General features: G+C 40.6%; 1 protein-coding gene across 1 annotated transcript; it reads right to left on the minus strand.

Annotated features, from left to right (window-relative positions):
• Positions 1 to 1,016: 1,016 nt before the first annotated feature.
• On the minus strand, positions 1,017 to 17,038 carry SOX8 (SRY-box transcription factor 8). Its single transcript, XM_089656038.1, has 3 exons — positions 16,442 to 17,038; positions 5,850 to 6,088; positions 1,017 to 3,257 (listed from the first exon to the last, which is right to left on the minus strand). The coding sequence occupies exons 1-3, from the start codon at positions 16,864 to 16,866 to the stop codon at positions 2,533 to 2,535; spliced, it is 1,389 nt and encodes a 462-aa protein (XP_089512164.1). The 5' UTR covers positions 16,867 to 17,038; the 3' UTR covers positions 1,017 to 2,532.
• Positions 17,039 to 17,477: the final 439 nt, after the last annotated feature.

Here is a 17,477-nt window from a genome sequence, read left to right on the forward strand (position 1 = left end):
GCCTTTTGCAGTCTAGTGGCAGTGGAGGAAGAAGCAGCACAAGGTGGACTGACCATTTGGGCACTGCCTGAGGGCCCGGGGTCAGTAGGGGGCCCCATGAAATGCCCCTGGTACCTTTCATAGGCTTTTTTGGGTGTGGTTTGAGTGTGGGCAAAGACACAGTGGCCCCATCATCCCCTATTGCCCAGTGGCCCCATGAGTTGTCAGTCCTCCCCTGTGACCAGCTGTACTGCTCAGAGGTGGAGAGAGCAGAGTGACAAGCTTATTATTCTGCTGCTTCTCCTATCATTGTCCACTCGAAGGGTGGGAGAGAGGAGCCGACCTGTAAGTGAAAGCGAAACTGCAGCAAAGATAAATCTTTAGGGACTTTGCCCCACAGTGCGAACCTATGAAGCAGGGGGGTAAAGCTTCGTAAAATCTCAGAACTGAATGAATGTAAACAAATCCTTTGGCAAGTAAACATTCTCCTATGCATGTCTAGAAATGGGTATACCTTTATAAAATTTAAATCTGGTTTCCCTTTAAGGCATTTTTCCCGACGTGTGTCACTGTGTATTTTTATATACATGTACTTAAACAGAGCAAATCCGTCTCCCATATTAGTATGGCAATTCAAACATCTTTAGTCCAAAGCAAATAAGACCGAGACGAAAAGTGTCTAAATAGATTTTAGTCTGCACTCCCTGCCACATCTTCAGTAAATAAGGCAACCCGACAAATACTTTCCACATTTACGTAGACTTGAGTGAGACGGGGCTGGTCCCAGACGGTCTTATGGTTTCACGGTAGTACTTAAAAATTGATATCAGTCTATGACAGCTAAGAGACCATGTGACATACAGAAACTGAGATTTCTATCAAATTAATATCACAAATCATGGAAAAAAAAAAAAAAAAAAATTCACCCCTACTGAAGACTCAAATTAATTTGAATTTACCATTAACTAAAAATTTATACAACATTAAAACTCGAAACAGTGTCACCTACAATAAAAAAAAAAATTAAGCCAGGTCAATTTTGAAAAAAAAAGCCATTTTTAATTTTCTTGAACATAGCATATACAAAAGTTAGCTTCGCTTAATTAAAAAAAAAAAAAGTCAGCGGCAACATACCATACAAATGGAATCGTTCACACTTTGAACAGAAAAATAGAATTTGCAGAAAACAAAAAGTATTTTTGTTTAAATGCGTAAACAGGAAGATCTGATCCAAAGACACATTTTTTATTCTTTAGAAAATAGTAAGAACTGTAGAAACAAAAATAATTTCTTTTTTTTTTTTCAAATTTACAAAGTTTTTTTTTTCAATATTTTAAAAAAGGCACAAGTTACCATAAAATAGAATTTATTATATGCTCAGCATACAATGGAAGGGAACAGCAACGTAAAAACAGATATTAGTCAAAAAACGAACAGTTAAAAAAATGAAATAAAATTATCGGACAGGATTTTAGTGTCTTAGCTTTATGGTAAGAATCTGGTCCCTGGTAGGCTAGGTGAAAACGGTTTTTAAAATCGTGTGACAAATATAATTATGTCAAAAATTACCATCAAGTCAATATTTTACTAATATATTATTTGAACAAATGTTCACCAGCCAGATATTATAAGTTTGTTGGCCTTAGGCCACCTTTCAAGTACGGAATCGGGTGACCAGACCAAAAAAAAAAAAATAGCAATCCTCTACTCTTTTCACTATTTTTCTGTTCCCAATTTTTTTGAAACAATAAAGTAATTAATCACTTATAATATATGGCACATAAATATATTTATATATATAATATATTTAACAGAACTATAACAATTTGAAAAAAGTTAATTACAGCCAAACATTGCTCAGAAAAAAAAAAAAAGTTGAAAAATACAGTTTGTAGTCCAAGCCTGAGACACATAAACATGATAACGGTTAAATAGGATTTTTTTTTCCCCCTCTAGTCCATTCCATATATATTATTTTTTTTAAAATCATGGCAGTATTGTTCTAAAGGGAATTTGTTGAAATGTGGAATTCTTATGGCGCTTGATGGACATCCATTAAAGTCTTCGGCTCTATATAATGCTGTTGCATCAACTCTAGAGATAAAAGAATTTGAGTGGAGCATAACGTGTTGACTCCAAAACTGGCCCTCTTCTCCAGCTGATGAAGTACACAATGAAATGGAAATGTTAGAACTGGGTTAATTGGTCAAAAGCACATTCTTAATGGTTGGTCGATCGGATGAACTTCAAAAATGTTGGCAGCTCCTAATTGTGCCAAGAGAAACTCTGTCCTCATTTGGAAGTTGGAGGTCCATCCTTCATTGTAGACCATGTCACAGTTCAAAAACAGCCCTTTCTGCAATCATGTTTCACAATACACTTTTTTTCAGAGTTGTCTGGAGGAAAGGCCCCCGGTAGAACATAACCGTCCTCAGGTTTTCAGCAGGCACTTGTAAAGGAACTGGCACGGTGCCTTCTATCTGTACATTCTGTCTATAGTGCACATGTCTTGGAAGACGTTAACAATCAGACATAAGCAAGTCGAAAAAACGTTTAAGGCCTTGTCAAAGTTGTGTAAACTGGCTGGTCCCAGTTGGAATTAGGACTGTGTGAGGGCGGAATGGAAAGACTGTTGAGGATAGGTGTGGCATAGGGGCGCCGGGAGGAATGAAAATATGGGTACTGATACAAGCTGGATGGATAGCCAGAATAGGGATTGTAGTAGTTAGAGCTTGGAAGGTCTGTGTAGTCACACTGAGAGCTGGGGAAAGAATTTGGTACCGTAGAGCTAGGCACAGTTGTAGTACAAGCTTGGGCACTATAGGAGCTGTAGTCAGAGTGAGTAGGTGACCCATGGGACTGGTCACTGTAATGACTAGGACTCAGTTGCTCTGTCTTGATGTGAGGCCTCTGTTGACCAGACTCTGGAGATGAGGACGTTGAAGGACTTTTGTGTGACCAGACAGGTGCTTGCGTAGTTCCAGCTGCGTGTGTATAAGGTGCTCCATAAGGTGGTGCTGTGGAGTTTTGCCCATGATCTGCTGGAATAGCTCCATGCCCATTTAGAGGCAAGTATTGGTCAAACTCATGAACGTCGAAAGTCTCGATGTTGTTTATCACCTCACTACTCAGCTCGTTAATGTCCACATTACTGAAGTCAATGTTCTGTCTCCCATTATCCAACATCCTCCGTCCTTCATGCTTCAGCTCCTGTTTACCGCCATGGTGAAGGTCTGTCTTTGGGGTGGTTGGTGGAGTTGGAGGACCATGATTTTGACCTAAGATCATAAAAAGGAAAAAATGACAATTTAAATATACACTAGATACCAAAAAAAATATTTTTTTTAATAACTAAAATGTTTACTTTGTATCGTCCTGTTTAGTAAATACATGGTCCATGTTTCACAAATGGATTATTTTTTTATGCAAAAAATTGTTAACATGGCTAAGAAATGATGGAACATTCAACTTATTTAAATAAAATATCAGTGTGAGTGCCCCTAGTGGTTGTGTAATGACACGCCAATCAGCAAGTATAGAATTAGCTATAACTCAGTTATAGGGTGGTCACAAACCTAGATTTCAAAATAGTCAAATAGAAGCTGGACTGTAAATAACTAAATTTTAATTCTCTCATTTAAGAAAAAAAAACAAAAAAAAACGCATTTTCAAGACTTGCACCAATTTCCACAAGATTTGTGCAAATTAACTTCACAAGATGAAAAACAGAGGTATCCCGAGAATTTGTTCCTGGAAAGTTTTGTCTCCTGGGTTTGTGGCTAAGCAAATATTTTAGACACTAATAGCTGCTGGCAATGGCTCTCTCAGCTTACTGGAATTGGGCTGATTACTATTAAATAGGTCCACAAAGCTAAAAAATGCTGTTTATAACTCATTTATACTTTGTTGGTCAAGGAAAACTGAAAAGCTATTACACAGTAACTGGCTTTAAGGGACTACCAAATAGTCACTAATGGACTGCCAACCATTGTATTTTTACGAATACCAAACTCTCGAAAAGGCAGATTCATCCACCTTGGATATTGGATACTTAGACATAATTTGCACCCAAATGAAAGTAATGTAGGCAGAGCTGCCTCTAAAGACTGGCCAGTGGGTGAGCATAGGATCTTTAAAGCAGAACTAAAGGCAACATTTTTATTTCCAGTTTGGATGGAGTAAGGGAAGGTTATGACCCCTGTTTTTTCATGCTATCTGTGCTCTGTGGGGGGAGATTTCCCTTTACTTCCTGTTCAACAGGAAATCCTTCCAAAAATGAAGGTTGTCACAACTAGTGTCCCTGTTGAAGACTTCCCCTGCACTCCTGTTCTGGAGACAACTTAAATGGGATTTTCTCTCACTTTCAGTGATGGAGGTAAACGGCACTAACAGAGGAGGCAAATCTCCCTCACAGGGGCACAGCCATCAATCAAAACCTGACAGGTGTTTGAAACCCTCTCCACTCTATCCAAAATTTTGCCTTTAGTTATATTGTAAAGGCTCAAGGTTTTTTACCTTCATGCATGAAGCTAAAAAAAAAACCTGTGTGCAGCCCCCCCAGATACTTACCTGAGCCCCATCTTGATCCAGCAAGGTGCACAAGAGCAGTGGCTCTCCAGTGTCCCTCCCTCCTCACTGGCTGACAGCAGCAGGAGCCATTGGCTCTTGCTACTGTCAATCACAGCCAGTGAGCCAATGAGGAGAGAGCAGGGGTGGGGTGGGGCTGAGCCATGGCTCTGTCTGACAAGACAGAGCAGTGGCTCAGGGTGCTTGCTATTGGGGCAATTGGCAGGAGCGATGGTGGGGGACCCAAGAAGGGTGCAAAACCACTGCACAGAGCAGGTAAGTATGACATGTTTGGTATAAAAAAAATCAGAAAAAAAAAAATCAGCCTTTATCACCACTTTTAGGGGTGTATACACTAAGGCTAGCCATACACTATACAATTTTCCTGAGATTTTTGCTTTAGATTTACCAAAAACCATTTAATATGAGGTCAAACCTAAACACTTTCAAGTGTATCTAACTAGGCAGGCCCTTGCACCACATAGTGGAAGGTAAATCTAAAGGAAATTGGGCAGTAATCTGTAAGAAAATTGTATATTGTATGGCCAACCTAACTAAGTAATTTGAAATGGGACATGAAAATATGTCTAAAGTCAAAACATTTTTGTTGTTGAGTGGTAAAACCTGTTAAGTTTTATTGTTTTGCTGTCTGTGTCCAGTTGAGGGATTTCCCTTTACTTCCTGTCCCATAGACAACAGGAAGTGAGAAGAAATCGTTATCTAGTTGTCACCACAAGTGTCCCCCTTGGAAGAAGTCTTTCCTATTCCAGCACCAGTGACATTTTAAACTTTCCTACACTTTCAGTCCTGGTGACAATGATCACCAACACAAAGAGTGAATCTCAGACAACAAAAACAAGACAAGGGCTAGAACACTTTCCTACTCTAGACAAAAAGTTGTTGGGTTCTACATACTTGAAGGATATAAGGAGAGCACATACATCCACTGATTAGGCATGGCTTCTCATTGCCTCCCTATGAGTCCAACTTTGGATGCAGGACCTGTATGAGCTCATATTTAAAAACAAAGATGAAGATAGGGGCAGTTCATAACAGGTTGCTCCACTTAATAAATCTTTCTAAAACACAACTTCCTAGTTGAAATCCAGTTCTCTAATGGCTATCAAAATGTCATTCAAGTAAGCTGTATAGACAGCAGGAACATAACTCCACCTTCCCATGCCATGGTGTTCCAATGATATGACCATGGAAGAAGCCATTGGCATGGACCTAGTGGCCCTAGAGGACAATCCAAACAGTTAACCTAAATGTTCATTAAAGCATCAACTATGGTGGTACAATACCTGCATGATCTCCATGCATATGTCCATCTCCCATCCCTCCTAATCCAGAATCAGACTTGTACATCTGAGATCCAGGGTGGTGGCCAAGCTCAGCTCCAGAATCTGAGTCACTCTGGCCAGCTTTTACGCTCTTCCTCCGGCGAGGCTGGTACTTGTAATCAGGGTGATCTTTCTTGTGCTGAATCCGCAGCCTCTCGGCCTCCTCGACGAAAGGACGTTTCTCACTTTCACTCAGTAAACTGCAGAAAGAGAAAAAGAAACAAGTTTTGATTAGATAACAGAAGTGTTCCAAGTATGCATCTCTACACAAAGCCACCAAGTTATATGCAAGCACCAACCTCTTTAAAACATAAGAACTGATTTACTAATTTTAAAGCAGGCATGCAACAGGGGGATTTACTAAAACTGGAGCACTCGGAATCTGGTGCCGCTGTGGATGGCAGCCAATCAACTTCTAACTTCAGCTTGTTCAATTAAGCTTTAGCAATTAAACCTGAAAGTTGATTGCATCCTATGCAGAGTTGCACCATATTTTGCACTTTCCAGTTTGTAAATAACCTCCATAATGGGTACGGATCAGGAGCAGACTTACCATTTGGAAACTCTGGCACTGCCCGAGGGCCCGGGGTCAGTAGGGGGCCCCATGAGATGCCCCTGGTACCTTTTTCATAGGCTTTTTTGAGTTTGGGCAAGGACACAGGGGCCCCATTATCCTATTGCCCGGGGACCCCATGAGTTGTCAGTCCACCCCTTGTATGGATATAGTGATTTGATACAATATTAGTGCAACATTTTAAATGATTGGTCCAATATCTGAAACTATATAATACAGCATATATAAACTATATAATAAATAAAACAATTATATTATTGATGTTCTTGGGCAACTTTGCCAGAATACAGAGAAGTTATTATACAGGATTTATATGGCGCCAACAGTTTGCTCAGCACTTTACAATATAAAGGGAGACAATACAGCAATACAGTTCAATTCAAGAGGGTTAGGAGGGCCCGGTCCTTGGAGCTTACAATCTAAGTTATTATATACTATAAATATTAAATCAAGTTAGGGGGTATAAGATTAAAAAAGGAATACAATGTGCACAATTATAAATTTATCAAAATTACTTTTTTTGCACAGGCAAACAATACAACAATTCCGATTTAGGATTCAAAGGACCATTAACTTATTTCTGCTTAAAAAAACAATTTAATGATCTTTCCATAGTATAACATAATTAGTCTGGCCCCCAGAAGGGGCTTTTGCTTTAGAGAAGTTTTGCCATATGACAATAATTTACAACCGAGGGCAAAAAGACACAATCCTTACTGTTTAATCTTAGATTGTAAGCTCCAAGGATCAGGGCCCTCCTATCTCTCTTGTATTGAACTGTATTGTCTCCCTTTATATTGTAAAGCGCTGAGCAATCTGTCGGCGTTATATAAATCCTGTATAATAATTTATTTGCTATAGGCATACATTTGTTTTCCAAATTTTTGCTATAATGTTTTACTATATGAAAATGTAAACTGTCAACACTATGGATATTACTAGGGAAGAATTATTCCCTATAATTTTTGATAAACATTTTCTACCTAACATAATATAAATATAGTTCAACTTTATATATCTTCACTGAGACAGATGCACAGAACTGAGAAGAGGGCCATTATTAACATTAGTAGTATTATTTATTATAATATTAATACTACTAATGTTAACATTCGTAATAAAATAATAATGCAGTGAAGTGCATGCATTTGTACGATAAAATAAAAGTGCCTAGCAAAATATTGGAAAAAAGTTATTCAACTATCAAAAAAAAAAAAAAAAACACAAAACAATTCCCAGAAACCAAAAGACATTAACTAGCATGCCTTGAATACATTTGCTTTTTAGGTTCCGAAACAAAATGATAGAGAGTGGATACAGATGTAATTTAATTTTTTTTTATTTCTGCTTTTAACTTTTACAGGGGTGTTTGTTAAAGAGGATTGCTTGCATCTTTATTATTTGTTTTCGCTATGAAAAACGCAGATGAGTTTATAATGTTGTTCCTAATACGACGACGTAATTGGGATGATTTTCCTAAGACTGTTCACTTAGCAAAGTGAATGTTCACTTAGTTTGGTAAAGAACTGGATCTATGTTCACTTTGAATACTCAATCGTGAGCAAGGGAGATATTAAAAAAAAAATAAAATTGGAAAAGACTGTACACCTTCAATATATGAAGCCTTAAATAAACAATTAAAACAAAAATCTTTAATACAAAATGCAATAGTTAAGCTGATTGCTTATAATTCTGTGTGTACAATTTCAGCCAATGGTTTATTCACTTCTGCAGTGAAGTGTAATTGCTAATTAATTCCATCATGAATTTGTTTTTGTTTTTTGTTTTTTTTTTTAAGTCACACATCATGAATTTGGTTTAAAAAAAAAAAAAAAAAAAAAAAGTGTTTTTCTATACTGTCGAGTAATGATTGAGCTGCAGAGTTTCACCAAATATTTATTCTGGAACTGCTGAAAGAGGTACAGAAAAAGTTGATTCAAAGCATTAACCCTTAACGTGCAGAGTAGGTGTGACAGTGGCAGTATTTTACGCCAGCTTGTGAAAGCGCTAAACACAACTACTAAAAATAAAGATCAGAGCGGTGACACTTTTCCTTTAATGGATCCATTCACCAATCTAATGACTGTAGATACTGTGGCACCGAAATGAGTTTTATAGTTGTTAGCATATATTCACCAAACAAGCAACTGATCCGAACGCACCACTTTAAATGGCGGTCACAGCTTATTAACAGACCTACCCTTTGTGCGTGTGTGGCAGGGTTCCAAATTGTGCAATAACTCATACTCTCCAATAATATGTTTTTTATTTACACACGCTGAGAAAATGTTACATTAGAAGTGCACTGCAAACTGCCATTTTGGCACAGGTAATGTGCAGAAGCCCTTAGTAACCAATCAAAATTGGTCTGTTACCAGTGTCCCACCCTAGGATGTTGAAAGGTGGTTTCTGAGTGGTTGCTGTGGCTGCCCTGCCCTGCCATGAACTATAGACTTTGCCCACTATATAATTATTATTTAGTAACTATGATTTTTGTTTAGGATTTCAAATTTAGAAGTTTTCAGCCTAGACACATTATACTGTAGTTCAAATTAAACAAAAAAAAAAAACCACAACTTGGAATTTATGGTTCTGAAATATTCTAGCATGACTCAGTGGTGACCAAGTGTATTTGAATCATCTGCTGAAATCATTTACTTTACTGTAACAAATTCTAAAAACAAAAAACACTATTGAGGAAATAAAAAAAAATTGGCAACAGATTGAATTGTCAAAGGATGACAGAATTTGATATTTGGAACAAAATTAGTTGACAAATGAATGGATTTTGCATCCGGTATATTAGTCATAATTGACCAGATTTTGTGATAAATTCCTTGCGACAAGAATCTAATGTAATGCATTTTTCTTTTTTTGCAACAAGAACAGGGACAGGGGCCATGATGTAGATAGGCTATTAAGGAAAAGGTGCATTTTTTTTACGATACACACACACACACACACACACACACACATATATTAAAAAAACACCGAATTACAAGAAATAAAGGAATATGGTAGGATGTTTGAAATGGATTAGTTAACATGTGTTAATTATAATATATTAGCTGTATAAACTAAATCTATTAATATGCACTAATGGATTGTATTAAATAGCATGTAGTAATTAAATGTATTAATTAAAATGTAATAATTTATAAAGGTTATAAATTATTCTGGACCATTTTAATTAATACATTAAATGAAAATTTTTCCTGTAGGAAATGAGCACACAATACTATCATAGGTTGACAGCTATGTGTCCAGTTCTCAATTCTCTAATTTTTCTCCCATATTTACAGCTCCCCTCCCCCTCCAAGTGCTGTGAATTTAGGCAGTAATAGACGCACTTGAAATACCACTTGCAGCTCCCCAATACAGTCAATCTAAAATGGCCCTGTATGCTTTTTTTCCCCCAAGATGGGACAAACCCATTTAAAGTGTGCTTTAAACACCCAAATAGCTTAAGGATAATAGGATAATTAAATGAATATACATGTTGACTAGCGCCATTTAGCAATTTGAAGCAAAGAAAGGCTCACCAAGCTCATCTTTTGGTAATCCCCCACTGCCAAGAAAAAAAAAACTACAAAGAACTTCAAGTCCTTGCTTGCCAAGTGACCACCTGAGACAGGTCTTCCCACTATGTCATGAAGCCTGATGCTTACGTTAAGGGATTGTAAGGGGGCGTCACTAGTACAGATGTTACGGCTTTGTCTCTTACAATAGATTTGGTAACAAGTATTTTTTTGTCCCCAAGTGCTGATAGTTTGAGTCCCACCCAGAACTGCAAGGGTTAACACTTAATCCTGACAGCTGCTTAAGCCTATAAGTATTTAACATCTGTTGCAAAGTGGATACGCTATGCTACATACTAATTACAAAAAAGGAAAAAAAAAAAAAAAAAAAAACAGCACTGATTGGAGAAATCAGGGTGACTCTTGCTTTGGTTGGAACAGCTGGTACACAGCGAGTGCCATCTTGTCATCTACTGATCAGGTTACAGTTGTGAGTGGCCGCCGAGTCCTCACTTCTGACACCTGTCAGTAGCTAAAGTCCGTCCTTTGTTCCAGTTGTTGCAGATCGGAGCAAATCACAGTAAGTGTGAGGAAGAGACCTACTGCGCACAGAGCTGCGTTCAACATCTGTTAATGGCTGTGTAAACCTGACCTCGGGACATTAATCATGTTCCACTACTCAATCAAACAGGCCAGCAATCAAATTACAGTTCCACATGTCAGGCCAAGGCACAGAAAAACAGCACAAGGAACCAACGCCAGGAGGGGGCATACTTATATTCAGGAGACGTTAAGCCCAGTTAGAAATTTTAAAGGGTTAGTCCACCCCGAAACCATATTTCAGTATTTGGTAGAACTGCCAAGCGAAATTACTGGTTGGATTTTAATGTATCACACAGCTGGTGGGAGCAGCACCTTGGGCTCCTTCATCTACACACCTTCAGCGGCCATTATGCCTAGGTTTCATTCAAAGCCCAGGCTACAGCCAGAAGGCAAATTTAAACCAATATTTCAGTTTTTAGTAGGAACTGCTGAACTAAATTACTGTATGATAATATACAAATGTGAGGCTTCAAAACATTCTTGAACTTAAAAAGTCCAATCCACAGAAAGAAGATATAGAATAAGCCCCTCTTCACTGGAACCTCAGTGCTGCTATAGAGGTCTCAAAAATGGCCAGGAGAGGATAGAAAAGGGTCCACCATTAAACACTCTGCCTCTTACTAGATCATGTTGACCCCCAGTTATGGGTGGGTTAAAAAAAAAAAAAACATACTGTATGGATTCTAATATTTACAGGGCAAGTAGGAGCAACATCTTGAGCTCCTAGATCTACACACCTATGGAAGCCATAAGGCCTGGGTCCAATTCAAGTCAAGACTACGTTCAGAAAAATTAAAAGGTCAGTCCATCCAGAAACAATTTAGTTTTTGGTAGGAGCTGCCAAGCGAAGTCACTGGTTGGCTTTTAAGATATCACAGGGCCTGTTACAGCAACACTGAGTGAATGAGGCCTAGACATAAAGGCCATCGTGCATGTGTAGAATTGGGAGCCCAATTAGAGCTTTTTTTTTTTCATGGAAAGAGTTACTCCCAAGGTTATGGGAGACTCCAAGGTGGATGGAGCCTGTAACTATAGCATAGAGATCAGGCAAAAGCAGTCCATTGGAGAAAAGATGGGTCCAATGAAGAAAAGATGGGTCAGTTGATTCAACTTGCCATGGGGCATCAAGGCTAGAAAAGGCTAATTAACTCAGGTTCCTGTGTAATTTTTTTTGCCAATCCTGAATATTGTTCAGCTCTGCCTCAATTGCTTAGTTCATTTATTGCAGAGTATATTACTACATGTATATAATCTGGTAACTTCTGCATTAAGGATTTGACAAACTCTAATTTTGTGCTACAAGGTTTTTAGAACTGGTTATAGACATTTCCATTTGGTAAAAAAAAAAAGAAAAAAAAGAAAAAAAGAATAGTAGATCAATGCCCCAACTGGGGTTAGAAGCATCACCGCTGACATCTTGCCATTCATGGCTAAGAAAACACAATAAGAATATCTATCATTTCTGCCAGATAGTTGGACGATGCATACCAAGCCTGTAATTCCAGGTATGAGATGAGCAACAGCAAACTGGGCAAGGTCTTCTAGATACAGTATAAATGGGAGGGGAAGTGTAAACCCAACAACAAACTAGACCAAGAGAATCCTAGGTGAAACTGGACATCTCATCTAAACTTCAACAACTAGTTCTGATATCACCTGACACTTATGTCGATCCACAATTAGTAAAACATGAATAACTAAATTAACTAACAGTCAATACTACAGAAGAATCCTATCCTACCAGCCACCAAATTGCTCTTAATAGCGTCTTCAGGATTTTCCACCATATAGAAAACTACATTTCTAAACAGAATTTCTGGTCCTTGTTGGCACCCTATTGATTGCCCAAATCCTTGCCTACGTTAACATTTGTACATGTGTGATATTACAAACATTTGAGGGTCACTTTGCGCCTATGTTATACTTGAGATAATTCTACTCTTTGGTAGTGATGAATACAGCACAGTACAATCCTGTTATGGCATTGTTACTGCATTACAAAGCAAGTTGGTAAAGCAAATTAAATATAAATACATTTATTTATAAAACTAAAAGTAATAAACAGAAATGTATTGGTTCTACGAGCTCTCATGTCTCTGCTTCCATCAATTTCTTTGTTATTTGGTAGAAAACGAATTTTGAACAGAATTATGGGTCCAAGGGTCGCTCAAAACATTGACATGGTATAGATAGGTGGTAACAGAAAACATTCAGGGTCCTTTTGCTCCTGTGCTATAGCTGAGCCAGGTATCCCCTGTAGCAGTTGTAATGCAACAAACTACAACCCCCAGCATGGCATAATGACTATTGAATTTTTGCATTTTAAATATGGGTCTTTAAAAATATGAATTCAAGATAAAGCAATACATATTTAAAATTGCAGCCAATACTATACAACCCTGAAATAAGAGTTCTTTACATAGGTGCAAACAGCTTCAGGGTCCCGTTGCTCCCATCTTGTACCTCAACAAGTTTTTCCCTAGTTGTAAATGCTCCTTTAAAATATTTGATTTAAAGGCCAGAATAAACGCACTCAACTGCATGTGTGAAAAGAGGTGCAGGGTGGCAATATTTTTCATATGAAGCCAAGATCAAGAGCCTGGGGCCACAACCCCAAAGTAGGGGAGAAAAGTTTAGAAAACTTTGAAAGCATTATTTTACCAAAGGAGCAGTTGATGCTTAGAAAAGGCTTCCAGCAGCAGTGGGTCAGTCAATAGTAAGTGGATTTAAACATGCTTGGGGTTAAAGCAGAGATCTATACTCAGACAAAAAAAAAAAAAAAAAATCAAAGAATGGGCAGACATGATTGACCACTTGGTCTGTTTCTACTGTCACTGTGTTTCTAAACATCTCAAAAAGGACAGATGTACATTTCAGATTCCCTTTACCTTTGTTATACCTGAGTTGGTTCTTTTTTTTAGTTGTAATAGTAATTGCTGCACACTATACACCCATCATGGTACATTTAGTGGATTCAATATCACTTGTTTTTTAAATACACCTCTTTAAAAATATAAAATTTAAAAACCAAGAAAGAGTAAAAACTTCATGCAACATCCCCAAAAAAGACCTCTTCTAAGGTTAAATGTCTAAGATAATACAGTTCTATACATTAGATACTAGCAGCACATTTTCAGGACTCGTTTTTCTAGTCTTATACCTGAGCTAGTTATTCCCAATAGTAAATGCAGTCCATTACATACCCAACATGGCATATTTAGGGGATTTTATATGAATTTTTATTAACCAACCATGACACAGATAGTAGATTTTTATAAATAAATTCTTGCATTTTAAATACATCTCTTAAAAATTTGAATTAAGAGAACAGTAAAAACTGCGTTCAAAACCTAAAAAACAGGGACAAGAATGTGAACCTACGAACATAGCGATGGGTAGTTCACCAAGAAACAGTAAAAACTGATGCAACAACCCAAAATACAAATGGACAAATGTCTGAACTGTGATAGTATATGGCAACCCCTCAATAAGCAAGGCTTAAACCCCTAAAACCTAGGTGGGTACTTGGACAAGAAACAGTAAGGTATCCCATCATGTCATAGTTAGCGCATTATGTTAAATCTTGCAGTTACACTTCTTAAAAAATATGGATTTAGGTGGCAAACAGTAAACACTGTATTCAACACCCCATCATGCAAGGACAAGTTCCTGAACCCCTGGAAATGAAGGTGGGTACTTAGACAAGACAATAAATCAAGTACCCCATCATGGCATAGTTCGTCGATTTGATACTAGCTTTTATAAAAATAAACCTCTTTTAAAAAAAATATGAATTAGAGCCAAGAAAGAGTAAACTGACGCAACACCACAATGAACACGGACAAGTGTGTGAACCCCATAAATCAAAGGTAGGTAGTTTGGCCAATAAACAGGAAAAATTACATTCAACACTCCATAAAGCAAAGAATAAGAGCCCAGACCCTTAAAATTTTATTTGGGTAGTTGACCAATAAACAGGAACAATTACATTCAACACCCCAAAGAACAGGTAGTGAACCCCTAGTCAATGGAATTTCTATTAATTCTTGCATTTTAAATAAAACTCTTAAGAAATCTGAACTTCAGAGACAATACAGTGAAATTTACATTCAACGCCCGAAAAAATAGGGAAAGGTGTGAACTCCAGAAATCAGATGATTGAGGCATTGTTGGTAGGTAGTTGGTCAATAAACATACAAACCCCTCAATGAACAGGGATCAGTGTGTGCACCCCAGTAACTGTCAGTAAGTAGTTAGCCAATAAAAAGCAATCCCTCCAAGGAACAGGGAGCAGTATGTGCACACCAGGAATAGTTGGTTAGTTGGCCAATAAATAGATCCCCGCCACCCCACAATGTTCAGAGATCGGTGTGTGCACCCAGGAATTATTAGTGGGTAGTTGACCAATAAATAGTACCACCCTCCCCCCCCCAAAAAAAAAATGTGAACAGTGTTTGCACCCCAGTGATTGTCAGTTGGCCAATAAAGGGTACACCCCCAATGCACAAGCAGCAGTGTGTGCACCCCAGGAATTGTCAGCAGGTAGTAGTTCAGTGTGCACACCCCAGGCATTGACGGAAGGTGGTCAGTATCCATGGACAGGTTGGTAGGAACCCTATGAGTTGTCAGAAGGTGGTGGGTCTCCATGGATGGGACAGTGTGCACAACCCGGGAATTGTTGGAGGATGGTGGGTCTCCATGGACAGGTCAATGGGCACTATGAATTGCTGGACGGTTGTGGGTCTCCATGGACGGGTCACTGTGCATACCCCAGAAATTGTCGTAGGGTGGTCAGTCTCCATGTATAGGTCAGTGTGTACACCCCAGGAAATGTCAGAAGGTGGCAGATCTCCATGCGCAAGTCGGTGGGCACCCTAAGAATTGTCGGAAGGTGGCAGGTCTACATGGGCAGGTCAGTGGGCACCCTATGAATTGTCCGTAGGTGGTGGGTCTCCATGGGCAGGTCAGTAGGCACCCTATGAATTGTCCGAAGGTGGTCGGTCTCATGGGCAGGTCAGTGGGCACCCTATGAATTGTCTGAAGGTGTTCGGTCTCATGGGCAGGTCAGTGGGCACCCTATGAATTTTCAGAAGGTGGTGGGTTGCAATGGACAGGTCTTTGGGCACCCTATGAATTGTCAGAAGGTGGTGGGTCTCCAAGGGCAGGTCATTAGGCACCCTATGAATTGTCAGAAGGTGGTAGGTCTCCTTCGGCAAATCATTGGGCACCCTATGAATTGTTAGAAGGTGGTGGGTCCCAATAGACAGGTCGTTGGGCACCCTATGAATTGTCGGAAGGTGGTAGGTCTCCATGAGCAAATCATTGGGCACCCTATGAATTGTTAGAATGTCGTGGGTCTCCATGGGCAGGTCGGTGGGCACCCTATGAATTGTCAGAGGGTCTCCATGGACAGGTGGGATTGCACTCTATGAATTGTCAGAAGGTGTTTGGTCTCCATGGGCAGGTCGGTGGGCACCCTATGAATTGTTGGAAGGTGGTGTGTCCATGGGCAGGTCGGTGGGCACCCTATGAATTATTGGAAGGTGTTCAGTCTCCATGGGCAGGTCAGTGGGCACCCTATAAATTGTTAGAATGTCGTGGGTCTCCATGGGCAGGTCGGTGGGCACCCTATGAATTGTCGGAGGGTCTCCATGGACAGGTGGGATGGCACTCTATGAATTGTCAGAAAGCGTTTGGTCTCCATGGGCAGGTCGGTGGGCACCCCATGAATTGTTGGAAGGTGGTGTCTCCATGGGCAGGTCGGTGGGCACCCCATGAATTGTTGGAAGGTGGTGTCTCCATGGGCAGGTCGGTGGGCACACCCCAGGAATTGTGGGTAGGTCACGGTGGGCACTTACCGCCATAGCTTCCCCAGGGTCTTGCTGAGCTCGGCGTTGTGTAGGTGGGGGTACTGGTCGGCCAGCTTCCTCCGGGCAGCCTGTGCCCACACCATGAAGGCGTTCATCGGTCTCTTGACATGAGGCTTGGTTTTGAGAGAGCCGGATCCCCGGACCGGCATGGGCACCAGGGACCAGTCGTAGCCCTTCAGCACCTGGGACACGGCCTCCCGGATACAGGCGGGGAACCTCTCGTCCATGGTCCCGCCGTCCGGGTCCTTCTTGGAGATCCCGGGGCCCTTGAGCGATCCTCGCCCCTCCGAGCCGGCCGGGGACAGCGGAGAGTCCGAGTCGGAGTCCGAAACGTGGGACATGGAGCTGGCAGTGCCCGCCGGGCTGCAGGGGCCATCGGGAGCCTGCTCCTGGCCGGAGCTCATGTTCAACATCTGGCTGGTGAGCGGGCAGTGCCGGGGGAAGGGGGGATCGGCACACCTCGGACGGCTCCAACAATCAGCCCGGGCACAGCGATCCTTCTGTGGGATGGAGGCGGAAGGCACCGGGACAGAGCACCAAGAACAGACACCGAGCACCGGGGACGGGCACCGCGCTCTGATCCGTCCGCCCGCACACACCTTTCATAAGTAAGCTGGGCGCGGACACTCCCCCTTCTCTGATTGGCCGGCAGCTGGGAGGGGGCGGTGCCGTGATATTTTTTTCGCTTTACTCGCTACAATGTTCCCCCACGTGCGCGGAGAGCGGTGTTGTGATCTGTCCGTGATCGGGGGCGGCAGCCAATCCCATGACAGGGTCGGGTTTTTGGGGGGGATTTGTCCCCACTAACGTCCCTGATGAGGACCACTGGAAACCCAATAGCCCTCTCTGCAGGTGGCCCCATTCACATCACGCTCTGTTCACGTCTTAGTGTTTCTAGAACGCGCGTTTACGCAGGATGTCGCAGTACACACGCAGGTCCCATTCAAACCCGCGCCTCCCAGGAATGTGCGCAGAAAACACGCTACAGACCAGGGGCGGACTGATAACCCCCGGGCAATAGGAG

The sequence above is a fragment of the Staurois parvus genome, unplaced genomic scaffold, assembly GCF_062004578.1.
Source record: "Staurois parvus isolate SC_StPar_1 unplaced genomic scaffold, SC_StPar_1.0 ptg000882l, whole genome shotgun sequence".
NCBI lineage: Eukaryota > Metazoa > Chordata > Amphibia > Anura > Ranidae > Staurois > Staurois parvus.

Coding starts and splice junctions, on each gene's coding strand:
- SOX8 (XM_089656038.1), bottom strand. CDS start 16,866: ATGTTGAACATGAGCTCCGGCCAGGAGCAGGCTCCCGATGGCCCCTGC. Junction 6,089..16,441: donor ACCCTGGGGAAGCTATGGCG/GTAAGTGCCCAC, acceptor CTCTTTCTGCAG/TTTACTGAGTGAAAGTGAGA. Junction 3,258..5,849: donor TATGCATGGAGATCATGCAG/GTATTGTACCAC, acceptor TTATGATCTTAG/GTCAAAATCATGGTCCTCCA.